The sequence below is a fragment of the Salvelinus fontinalis genome, chromosome 33, assembly GCF_029448725.1.
Source record: "Salvelinus fontinalis isolate EN_2023a chromosome 33, ASM2944872v1, whole genome shotgun sequence".
Lineage (NCBI taxonomy): Eukaryota > Metazoa > Chordata > Actinopteri > Salmoniformes > Salmonidae > Salvelinus > Salvelinus fontinalis.
The window spans coordinates 7431303-7442801 of NC_074697.1; the positions used below are offsets into that span (position 1 = coordinate 7431303).

At 45.9% G+C, this 11499-nt stretch overlaps 2 protein-coding genes across 6 annotated transcripts in view; both read left to right on the forward strand.

Moving 5' to 3' along the window:
- LOC129831696 (protein FAM168A-like) overlaps positions 1-10714 on the forward strand; it is a 63963-nt gene extending 53249 nt beyond the window's left edge. For 3 of the 4 annotated variants that reach the window (XM_055895070.1, XM_055895068.1, XM_055895067.1), the window contains 5 exons: positions 668-831; positions 1425-1469; positions 1571-1751; positions 2010-2149; positions 2588-10714. In XM_055895070.1, coding sequence (XP_055751045.1) covers positions 668-831; positions 1425-1469; positions 1571-1751; positions 2010-2125 — 506 coding nt within the window. In that variant the 3' untranslated portion in view covers positions 2126-2149; positions 2588-10714. The remainder of the gene's footprint in view (positions 1-667; positions 832-1424; positions 1470-1570; positions 1752-2009; positions 2150-2587) is intronic. The other variant, XM_055895069.1, reaches the window with a different exon arrangement.
- On the forward strand, positions 2962-10714 carry LOC129831695 (uncharacterized). 2 transcript variants are annotated; one of them, XM_055895066.1, is made up of 2 exons: positions 2962-7840; positions 7882-10714. In XM_055895066.1, the coding sequence occupies exon 1, from the start codon at positions 2962-2964 to the stop codon at positions 3862-3864; it is 903 nt and encodes a 300-aa protein (XP_055751041.1). In that variant the 3' UTR covers positions 3865-7840; positions 7882-10714. The 2 variants fall into 2 exon arrangements, with proteins under 2 accessions (XP_055751041.1, XP_055751040.1); XM_055895065.1 differs by having other exon boundaries at positions 2962-7453; positions 7495-10714.
- Positions 10715-11499: the final 785 nt, after the last annotated feature.

The following is an 11499-nucleotide window of genomic DNA, read 5'->3' on the forward strand; positions in this document are numbered from 1 at the left end:
GCTACTGGTGTAGTTACCAGGGCCACGTTCAGCAGGCTACTGGTGTAGTTACCAGGGCCACGTTCAGCAGGCTACTGGTGTAGTTACCAGAGCCACGTTCAGCCCAGGTTGTCAGCCATAGCTAACTAATGAGGTAACATGACTGAACAAGGTGTTGCCTAAACAAATGGTTAACGGTCCGGTCCGCAAGTGGCCTAGTTTACACCGGCTTTATGAATGTAAAATGAGGCGGTTCACGATATAAATAAAGAGAATGTAGCGCGGGTAGACTTTAGTCAGACTTTAGTCAGAGATAGTTTTGTCTCTATTTTTAGTCAACAGAAATGAAAAATGATTTTCATTTAGTTATCGTTTTTTATCTGGGTCTATTTAGTCAGTAATAGTGTCTTCAATTGCCACTGGAAAAATGTTTGTTTGACGAATATTTTAGTCACAATGTTGACAAAATGAATACTGTGCTATGGTACCTCATTAGGACTGAGAGGAAGGCTGTGTTACCCTGATACATGTGTCTTGGCTGTTGGACTTATGTTGCTTCGCTCTCTCTCTCTGTGTGTGTGTGTGTGTGTGTGTGTGTGTGTGTGTGTGTGTGTGTGTGTGTGTGTGTGTGTGTGTGTGTGTGTGTGTGTGTGTGTGTGTGTGTGTGTGTGCGTGTGTGTGTGTGTAGGATACACAACAGCGGGTACTCCATATAAAGTGCCCCCCACCCAGATGAACGGAGCCCCCCCGCCCTACTCCCCCTCCCCCAACCCCTACCAGACAGCCATGTACCCCATCAGAAGTGCCTACCCCCAGCAGAGCATGCAGAACCTGCAGAACTTATATGCACAGGTGAGCACACATACCCTTCACACACACCCTACTCCACCAACTCCTACCATCAGCAGCTTTTACACACACACACCAATATACAATCCTAACCTCAGCAAACACACACACTCTACCCCCTCTACATCTACCCTCAGTAGAACCTTTATGTACTGGTAAACACACACACACACACACACACACACACACACACACACACACACACACACACACACACACACACACACACACACACACACACACACACACACACACACACACACACACCCTCCACATCTACCCTCAGTAAAACCTTTATGTACTGGTAAACACACACACACACACACACACACACACACACACACACACACACACACACACACACACACACACAGACCCTACTCCCTCAACGTCTACCCTCAGTAAAACCTTTATGTACTGGTAAGCACACACACACACACACACACACACACACACACACACACACACACACACACACACACACACACACACACTCTACTCCATCAACATCTACCCTCAGTAGAACCGTTATGTACTGGTAAACACACACACACACACACACACACACCCTAACCTCTCTCTCTGTCTCCCTGTAGGCAGCATCGTATTATGGCCAGCCAGTGTATGCGGCTCAGCCCTATGTAAATCAACACACTACTCACATGTACACACACATAAACACACACTAACACAGACACACACTAACACAGACACACTCTAACCTCTGTCTCTGTGTCTGTAGGCGTATTACACCCAGCCTGTGTATGCTGCTCAGCCTCAGCCACATGTAATCCACCACACCACAGTGGTTCAGCCAAACAGCCTGCCCTCAGCCCTCTACCCCGCCCCGGTCCAAGCCCCTAGAAACAACGGAATGGCTGCCATGGGGATGGTTGCCGGGACCACCATGGCTATGAGTGCAGGTCGGGCTGATGACTGAGGAAGTTGATGTAGCTACAGCATGTGCTGTTGAAGATATTTTCATATTAAAATACCTTTTTGAATGATTTAATTGAATTTCCTATGCTAAATTGATTATGCTTAAGTTATGATTATATTACTATTGCGTGTTTTTTGGTGTAAGTTGTATTAGTTTCGGTCGGTGCCATATTGACCATAATGCTGCGGTCAATACAATAGGGACAAAATGGCATCCAACGATGATGTGTGTCGTCCTGTAGGAACCCTGCTGACCACACCTCAGCACGCTCAGCTGGGAACGCACCAACACGTCACCATGCCACAGTACCGGCCCCAGGGCACACCTGGATACAGCTATGTCCCTCCCCACTGGTAGAACCCCCCCCCCACCCCACGAGAAGTAAGTCATGTGACTAGCACTCCTTTACTAGCTCTCTCTCCTCTCTTTCGCATTTCTCTCCTCTCTCTTTCCTCATTTCTCTCCTCTCTCTTTCCTCATTTCTCTCCTCTCTTTCGCTTTCCTCATTTCTCTCCTCTCTCTTTCCTCATTTCTCTCCTCTCTCTTTCCTCATTTCTCTCCTCTCGCTTTCCTCATTTCTCTCCTCTCGCTTTCCTCATTTCTCTCCTCTCGCTTTCCTCATTTCTCTCCTCTCCTTTCGCTTTCCTCATTTCTCTCCTCTCCTTTCGCTTTCCTCATTTCTCTCCTCTCGCTTTCCTCATTTCTCTCCTCTCCTTTCGCTTTCAACCAAGAACCTTTCCAGGTCATCTAATAATTCCAAATGTCCACATACCACTCTTAAATCAATCCAATATCTTCTCACTTTCTCTGTCGTTTCAGATCTGGAGTCCGACATGGTATGCAACTACTCCAGTCTTACACGGGCTTCTCACAGTCACCATGGCAACCTCACACCTGTCTGCAACAACAAAACTAAAGGCAACGGACACTTGCTGCATTCTCTAGGGTTTTACAGAAGCTGCTTGATATTTTTATGTTTACTCAACGATTATTTTCTTTTTGTCCTTTGATTCGCCAATATGTCGTGTCATTACATTGTTTTCCACATTCTTACATCATCATTGGAACTCCAGAGTGATTGACCAATCACGAGTGTCTGTTGCTCTGCTCGTGTGCTGTGTGCTGCTGCTGTGTGTCAGTGGTGGGAATGTACTGGTCACGTGCTGCTCCATCCCTGTCATCATCACCAGCTGATGCTGCCAAATGTTCTAACCATTAGATATCAGCACAGTGCTTTGATTGAATTCAGAAAGATTTGTTTTAATCCCTTACTTTTCCTTTCCAACAAAGCACTGTGTTGGAACAGCTTACCTGTCGTTTTCTTTACATCCTGTGTGTTGGAACAACTTACCTGTCGTTTTCTTTACATCCTGTGTGTTGGAACAGCTTACCTGTCGTTTTCTTTACATCCTGTGTGTTGGAACAGCTTACCTGTCGTTTTCTTTACATCCTGTGTGTTGGAACAGCTTACCTGTCGTTTTCTTTACATCCTGTGTGTTAGAACAGCTTACCTGTCGTTTTCTTTACATCCTGTGAGTTGGAACAGCTTACCTGTCGTTTTCTTTACATCCTGTGAGTTGGAACAGCTTACCTGTCGTTTTCTTTACATCCTGTGTGTTGGAACAGCTTACCTGTCGTTTTCTTTACATCCTGTGTGTTGGAACAGCTTACCTGTCGTTTTCTTTACATCCTGTGTGTTGGAACAGCTTACCTGTCGTTTTCTTTACATCCTGTGTGTTGGAACAGCTTACCTGTCGTTTTCTTTACATCCTGTGTGTTGGAACAGCTTACCTGTCGTTTTCTTTACATCCTGTGTGTTGGAACAGCTTACCTGTCGTTTTCTTTACATCCTGTGTGTTGGAACAGCTTACCTGTCGTTTTCTTTACATCCTGTGTGTTGGAACAGCTTACCTGTCGTTTTCTTTACATCCTGTGTGTTGGAACAGCTTACCTGTCGTTTTCTTTACATCCTGTGTGTTGGAACAGCTTACCTGTCGTTTTCTTTACATCCTGTGAGTTGGAACAGCTTACCTGTCGTTTTCTTTACATCCTGTGTGTTGGAACAACTTACCTGTCGTTTTCTTTACATCCTGTGAGTTGGAACAGCTTACCTGTCGTTTTCTTTACATCCTGTGAGTTGGAACAGCTTACCTGTCGTTTTCTTTACATCCTGTGAGTTGGAACAACTTACCTGTCGTTTTCTTTACATCCTGTGTGTTGGAACAGCTTACCTGTCGTTTTCTTTACATCCTGTGTGTTGGAACAGCTTACCTGTCGTTTTCTTTACATCCTGTGTGTTGGAACAGCTTACCTGTCGTTTTCTTTACATCCTGTGTGTTAGAACAGCTTACCTGTCGTTTTCTTTACATCCTGTGTGTTAGAACAGCTTACCTGTCGTTTTCTTTACATCCTGTGTGTTGGAACAGCTTACCTGTCGTTTTCTTTACATCCTGTGTGTTGGAACAGCTTACCTGTCGTTTTCTTTACATCCTGTGTGTTGGAACAGCTTACCTGTCGTTTTCTTTACATCCTGTGTGTTGGAACAGCTTACCTGTCGTTTTCTTTACATCCTGTGTGTTGGAACAGCTTACCTGTCGTTTTCTTTACATCCTGTGTGTTGGAACAGCTTACCTGTCGTTTTCTTTACATCCTGTGTGTTGGAACAGCTTACCTGTCGTTTTCTTTACATCCTGTCCTGATCATCTTCCACTTCTGATAACAAGGGGTGTCTTCCAGCTTATAGCTGTTTCTTAGATAGATCTGTAACGTCTTGATCCGCTGTCTGACTAGATCTGTAATGACTAGATCCGCTGTCTGACTATATCCGCTGTCTGACTAGATCTGTAACGTCTTGATCCGCTGTCTGACTAGATCCGCTGTCTGACTAGATCTGTAACGACTAGATCCGCTGTCTGACTAGATTCTGTAACGACTAGATCCGCTGTCTGACTAGATCTGTAACGACTAGATCCGCTGTCTGACTAGATCTGTAATGACTAGATCCGCTGTCTGACTAGATCTGTAACGACTAGATCCGCTGTCTGACTAGATCTGTAATGACTAGATCCGCTGTCTGACTAGATCTGTAACGACTAGATCCGCTGTCTGACTAGATCTGTAATGACTAGATCCGCTGTCTGACTAGATCTGTAATGACTAGATCCTCTGTCTGACTAGATCTGTAATGACTAGATCCGCAGTCTGACTAGATCTGTAATGACTAGATGCGCTGTCTGACTAGATCTGTAATGACTAGATCCGCTGTCTGACTAGATCTGTAATGACTAGATCCGCTGTCTGACTAGATCTGTAATGACTAGATCTGCTGTCTGACTAGATCTGTAATGACTAGCTCCGCTGTCTGACTAGATGCAGCATCACAATGGCCACAGTACTTACCAGTTACTGAATTCATTTCAATCTAGAGGTATTTTGTCATTAAGCTTAAACCTATAAATTGCAATATATATATATTTATATAGCTGTATGTGTGTACAGGATGTGTGGTCATGCACACAGTCACACAATTACACATACACAGATACACACAGTCTTGTTTAACTAAACTGGTGGGGACATACAATTCAGTCCCATTCAAAATCCTATAAATACACACACAAGTCATACTTAAAGCAGGATCACTTAATGTCAATCAAATAATCATATGTGGAATCAAACGTGTGCCAACACAGTTAAACACACACAAACACATGGTCACACACACACACACAGTACATTAGACTACCACTCGGACTGATAGCGTGTTGATGAACATGTTTAGGTGTTAAAGGCATGTGGAAGCACTGGGCAGGGTGACATGGCAGAGGGGAGGATGAGGAGAGGAGAGGAGGGGAGGGGAGGGGAGGAGTGGAGGGTCAGGAGAGGAGAGGAGGGTCAGGAGAGGAGGGTCAGGAGAGGAGAGGAGGGTCAGGAGAGGAGGATCAGGAGAGGAGTGGAGGGTCAGGAGAGGAGAGGAGGGTCAGGAGAGGAGAGGAGGATCAGGAGAGGAGTGGAGGATCAGGAGAGGAGGGGTGAGTCATGAGAGGAGGGGTGGGTCATGAGAGAGTACTGTCAGGGGAGGGTCAGGAGAGGAGAGGAGGGTCAGGAGAGGAGAGGAGGGTCAGGAGAGGAGAGGAGGATCAGGAGAGGAGGATCAGGAGAGGAGTGGAGGGTCAGGAGAGGAGAGGAGGGTCAGGAGAGGAGTGGAGGATCAGGAGAGGAGGGGTGAGTCATGAGAGGAGGGGTGGGTCATGAGAGAGTACTGTCAGGAGAGGAGGGGAGGGTCAGGAGGGGAGAGGAGTGGTGGGTCAGGAGGGGAGGGGAGTGGTGGGTCAGGAGGGGAGTGGTGGGTCTGGAGAGGAGAGGAGTGGTGGGTCTGGAGGGGACAGGAGTGGTGGGTCTGGAGAGGAGAGGAGTGGTGGGTCAGGAGGGGAGGGGAGTGGTAGGTCTGGAGAGGAGAGGAGTGGTGGGTCTGGAGAGGAGAGGAGTGGTGGGTCAGGAGGGGAGGGGAGTGGTGGGTCTGGAGGGGAGAGGAGTGGTGGGTCTGGAGAGGAGAGGAGTGGTGGGTCAGGAGGGGAGGGGAGTGGTAGGTCTGGAGAGGAGAGGAGTGGTGGGTCTGGAGAGGAGAGGAGTGGTGGGTCTGGAGGGGAGAGGAGTGGTGGGTCTGGAGAGGAGAGGAGTGGTGGGTCTGGAGGGGAGGGGAGTGGTGGGTCTGGAGAGGAGAGGAGTGGTGGGTCTGGAGGAGAGGAGTGGTGGGTCAGGAGGGGAGGGGAGTGGTAGGTCTGGAGAGGAGAGGAGTGGTGGGTCTGGAGAGGAGAGGAGTGGTGGGTCTGGAGAGGAGAGGAGTGGTAGGTCTGGAGAGGAGAGGAGTGGTGGGTCTGGAGAGGAGAGGAGTGGTGGGTCAGGAGGGGAGGGGAGGGGAGTGGTGGGTCAGGAGGGGAGTGGTGGGTCTGGAGAGGAGAGGAGTGGTGGGTCAGGAGGGGAGGGGAGTGGTGGGTCTGGAGAGGAGAGGAGTTGGGGGTTCAGGAGAGGAGATAGTATCAGGGAATGGTGTGTGTGCCATGTTTCAGGGTTTTAATAGAGGAGTATGAATCACAGTTAGGATCTGTGAGGCACGGGTCACTACAAAGCATTTACAGTGTATCCAAGGAGATCAAGTCGTTTACTTGCAATAATAAGATAAAATGCCTTGTTATACGGTTACCGCACAGTCATTATTTTATAGTCATTTAGAATTAAGATCATTTTAAAATCCTAATTCTGGTCATCCTTAAATCTGCATTTTGGGCTCTGTATCCAGCCTCAATCTCTTTGAATCACTGTAACTGTATTCTGAGGTGGCAGCAGTACATATCAGAGTTCACTGTTACTGTATTCTGAGGTGGCAGCAGTACATATCAGAGTTCACTGTTACTGTATTCTGAGGTGGCAGCAGTACATATCAGAGTTCACTGTTACTGTATTCTGAGGTGGCAGCAGTACATATCAGAGTTCACTGTTACTGTATTCTGAGGTGGCAGCAGTACATATCAATGTTCACTGTTACTGTATTCTTAGGTGGCAGCAGTACATATCAGTGTTCACTGTTACTGTATTCTGAGGTGGCAGCAGTACATAGAGTTCACTGTTACTGTATTCTGAGGTGGCAGCAGTACATATCAGAGTTCACTGTTACTGTATTCTGAGGTGGCAGCAGTACATAGAGTTCACTGTTACTGTATTCTGAGGTGGCAGCAGTACATATCAGAGTTCACTGTTACTGTATTCTGAGGTGGCAGCAGTACATAGAGTTCACTGTTACTGTATTCTGAGGTGGCAGCAGTACATATCAGAGTTCACTGTTACTGTATTCTGAGGTGGCAGCAGTACATATCAGAGTTCACTGTTACTGTATTCTGAGGTGGCAGCAGTACATATCAGAGTTCACTGTTACTGTATTCTGAGGTGGCAGCAGTACATAGAGTTCACTGTTACTGTATTCTGAGGTGGCAGCAGTACATATCAGAGTTCACTGTTACTGTATTCTGAGGTGGCAGCAGTACATATCAGAGTTCACTGTTACTGTATTCTGAGGTGGCAGCAGTACATAGAGTTCACTGTTACTGTATTCTGAGGTGGCAGTAGTACATATCAGAGTTATTGTAATAATCTCACGAGGAAGCGTTGCACAATAAATAACCAGACGACAATAATTTCTACTAGGTACCAGGTAGCTAGACTTCATAGTGAAACAGAGAGAGGCAGATAAAACTGGCATTTAAGAAAACTAACCAATAGATATTAAGCGTTCAGTAAGGTGTCCTTAGTCCTGATAGTGCTTGTACTAGTTAGTATAATTCTCAACTAAAGAAAATGGCTTATTGTTGTTCATGAGCATTTATTTAATCAACCACTATGTCAGTGTTGTTTCACATTGAGGTTAAGAGAAAAAAAATGGCGTGTTTTTCCTTCCGTGGTCTTTTGAGCGTGGGGATGGTTCATATTCAGGTGTAGTGTAGCATGGAGCATCACAATGCAGTCTATTTATACACCGAGTGGTTGTGTGTTACTGCAAAGCATGCTTGAATCAACATGAAGAAATCCACTACCTTATAGTATCTAAGAAATCAGACATTACCCACTCTCTCCCTCTCTCACGCTGTCCCTCTCTCTCCTTCGCTCTCTCCCTCTCTCACGCTGCCCCTCCCTCGCTCCCTCTCACGTTGTCTCACTCCCTCTCTCTCCCTTTCTCACCCTGTCCCTCTCTCCTTCGCTCTCTCCCTTTCTCACCCTGTCCCTCTCTCTCCTTCGCTCTCTCCCTCTCTCACGCTGCCCCTCCCTCGCTCCCTCTCACGTTGTCTCATTCCCTCTCTCTCCCGTTCTCACACTGTCTCTCTCTCTCCTTCGCTCTCTCCCTCTCTCACGCTGCCCCTCCCTCGCTCCCTCTCCTTCTCTCACGTTGTCTCCCTCCCTCTCTCTCCCTCTCTCACGCTGCCCCTCCCTCGCTCCCTCTCCTTCTCTCACGTTGTCTCCCTCCCTCTCTCTCCCTCTCTCACGCTGCCCCTCCTTCCTTCACACTCTCTGGTTTGTCTTTCCTTCTCAGTGGTGTATTTTAGTAAATGTTATTTAATAAGTTACTTGTAAATCCAGTTGTTGGTCTTTGTCGAATCCCAAACATAATCTGTCGGAAAATCTGTTCAAGTCAGTTGTAATGTAATAATTAGTTACTAATGACCGCCATATCCGGGCGGCAGGTAGCCGGCTGCAGGTTTCAAGATTGAATCCTCGAGCTGACAAGGTATAAATCTGTCGTTCTGCCCCTGAACAAGGCAGTTCACTGTTCCTAGGCCGTCATTGAAAATACGTTTTTTTTCTTAACTGACTTGCCTAGTTAAATTAAGGTCAAATAAAATAAATAAAAATATCCTGCCATTGGGGTTGGAACTGGTCTGCGTTTCTCCATTTCTGTATCTCTTCCTGAATTTTACCCCCCCCCCCCCCACTTTAAGCGCTGGTAAAGAGCAGCCCTCTGCATAACAGAGATGAAGTGATGACACAGGTCATGAGAAGTGAGGCGTAATGGCAGACTGGAACCATGTAGATAACCAAGACTGTAGATGTCTGATGTAATCCATTCTGAGGTTTACCTCTGTATGTTGTGTCACTAAACCACCAGAGTCTGGCGCCCAGTCTAACATCAGTCTCTAACTCATGGAGATCTGAGAGGATTGGATGTGTTGAAGCAAGATGGTTGTTCAACTCTACGGAACCTTCCAGAAGGCTACTGTAGGTGGAGCTATTGCCATGTTGCTTAAACCCATCATGTGCTTTAGGAGCAACAAAAAAAGGGGGGATGATTTTGTAACGGACAATATTCTACACCTCAGCATAAAATAGGAAACAGAATGTTGGATTTCCTGAGCCGTGTAAAGTTGAGCACTTTCTTACCATAAGTGTTATTTAAGATTTAAACAGCGATTTGGTATTTATTATTATATGGCACAATTTTCAGCGGTTCTGCTAACACACTCCGATGGAACTCGTTTCAGACTTTCTCTCACACACACACACACTGTCACATGTTCGCATGACTGTGTTTTTGATTTCAGGAGGTTTGGGGTCAATTCCACTTCTACTCCGTCATTTCAGGAAGGGTCTGAATTGAAATGGACTTGACCTGAACCCTGATAAACACAAGCAGAGCTCAAAAGGGGGATATATTTTACGGTATTTTTATTGGTACACTATCAACTTATGATTCCTTCACCTTTTGTATCATTCCATCTCTGAATACGTTTCCAAAAAATGAGTAAAAGAAGTTAAAGACCCTTTTTAAAGATGTTAAATGATTATTTGTTGATGATGTTTGTGTATTATTCATTTCTTCACAACTATGGGAAGTCAAAATGGTGTTTGTATGTTGAAATACACCCTCAAACGCCGACCTCTAACCCCACTTCTCTTTTCTGACTCTTCTCATGTCTTAGCAGTTTCCTCAAATTAAAACCCAACTATTGGAGGTATAGTTGGACTTATTTTGGGTTTTTTTTCCCCTCAATGTTCTGCAGCTTATTATTTCTAAAATAATAATTTGAAAACAAAAATGTGATGCAAAAAGTGGAAATTCCTCGTCTTCCAAAATACTTTTATCCCTGGAGCGAGTTTAGGAACAACCCCCTTGAAGTTTGTTACCCAGTTTGCACAAACAATGGTAACATTACCCTACCGTTGTGGCAAACCATGGCACAACGTTTTCTCAACGTTGAGTGAACTGAATTGTATGTTAGCTATTGGTCCAGCGTTGCGGACCCATGTCAGGCTTGTGATATGAAGTGTAAATCTGTTTTTTATTTTGTGAAGATCAGATAGTGGTCTTCGTACCATAACTAAGCCACGTTTGTAATTGTATAATATTTACTGTAAGATGTAGGCCATTGAATAACTATTAAAATTTTCCTATAAAAGGAATTCTGTCTTGGTCTCTCCTTTCTGGGTGGAAGTTTTTCTGTTCCATCGAATATAGGTGTGTATTACGAGCAGTGGTATGACTAACAATAGTGATGGATGAATGGAGATGTGGGTGGGTACTATAAGGTGTGGTTACATTAGAACTTCTTTAAGAAATAGTGGTGGTAGGTGGGTGCATCCGTAGCCTCTGACTAGTGATGGTTTAAGCCTATAGATTTCAGTTAGGCTCCATTGCCTTGAGCACATATTGTAGAGCTCGTGCTGCTGATACTACAGACAGTGAAAGTGTGTTTGTGTAGAAGTAACTGATTGAGTAAGACGTCTGTCTGTTTCACTTCTCCCTCCAAGCCCCTGGCAGGTTTTATAGGTAGTTGAGCAATACACACCACTCCCTATACATACATACACACACACACACACACACACACTGATGACACAAGCGGGGAGTCCAGCCAACAGAGTTGCAGAAGTCCAAACAGGATATGACAAGTGCCTGGATTAGTACCTGTTGAACCCCAAGGGTCTCTGTCAGCGCTGTCATCAACCCCAGATTAATGGAGTGAAGCTGAGAGCCCAGACCGCTGGAGGAGTGAAGCTGAGAGCCCAGACTGATGGAGGAGTGAAGCTGAGAGCCCAGACTGATGGAGGAGTGAAGCTGAGAGCCCAGACCGATGGAGGAGTGAAGCTGAGAGCCCAGACCGATGGAGGAGTGAAGCTGAGAGCCCAGACTAATGGAGGAGTGAAGCTGAGAGCCCAGACTGATGGAGGAGTGAAGCTGAGAGCCC

What these genes read in the sequence shown, in the direction of transcription:
- LOC129831695 (XM_055895066.1), top strand. Translation starts at nt 2,962, where the DNA reads ATGCTGCCAAATGTTCTAACCATTAGATATCAGCACAGTGCTTTGATT.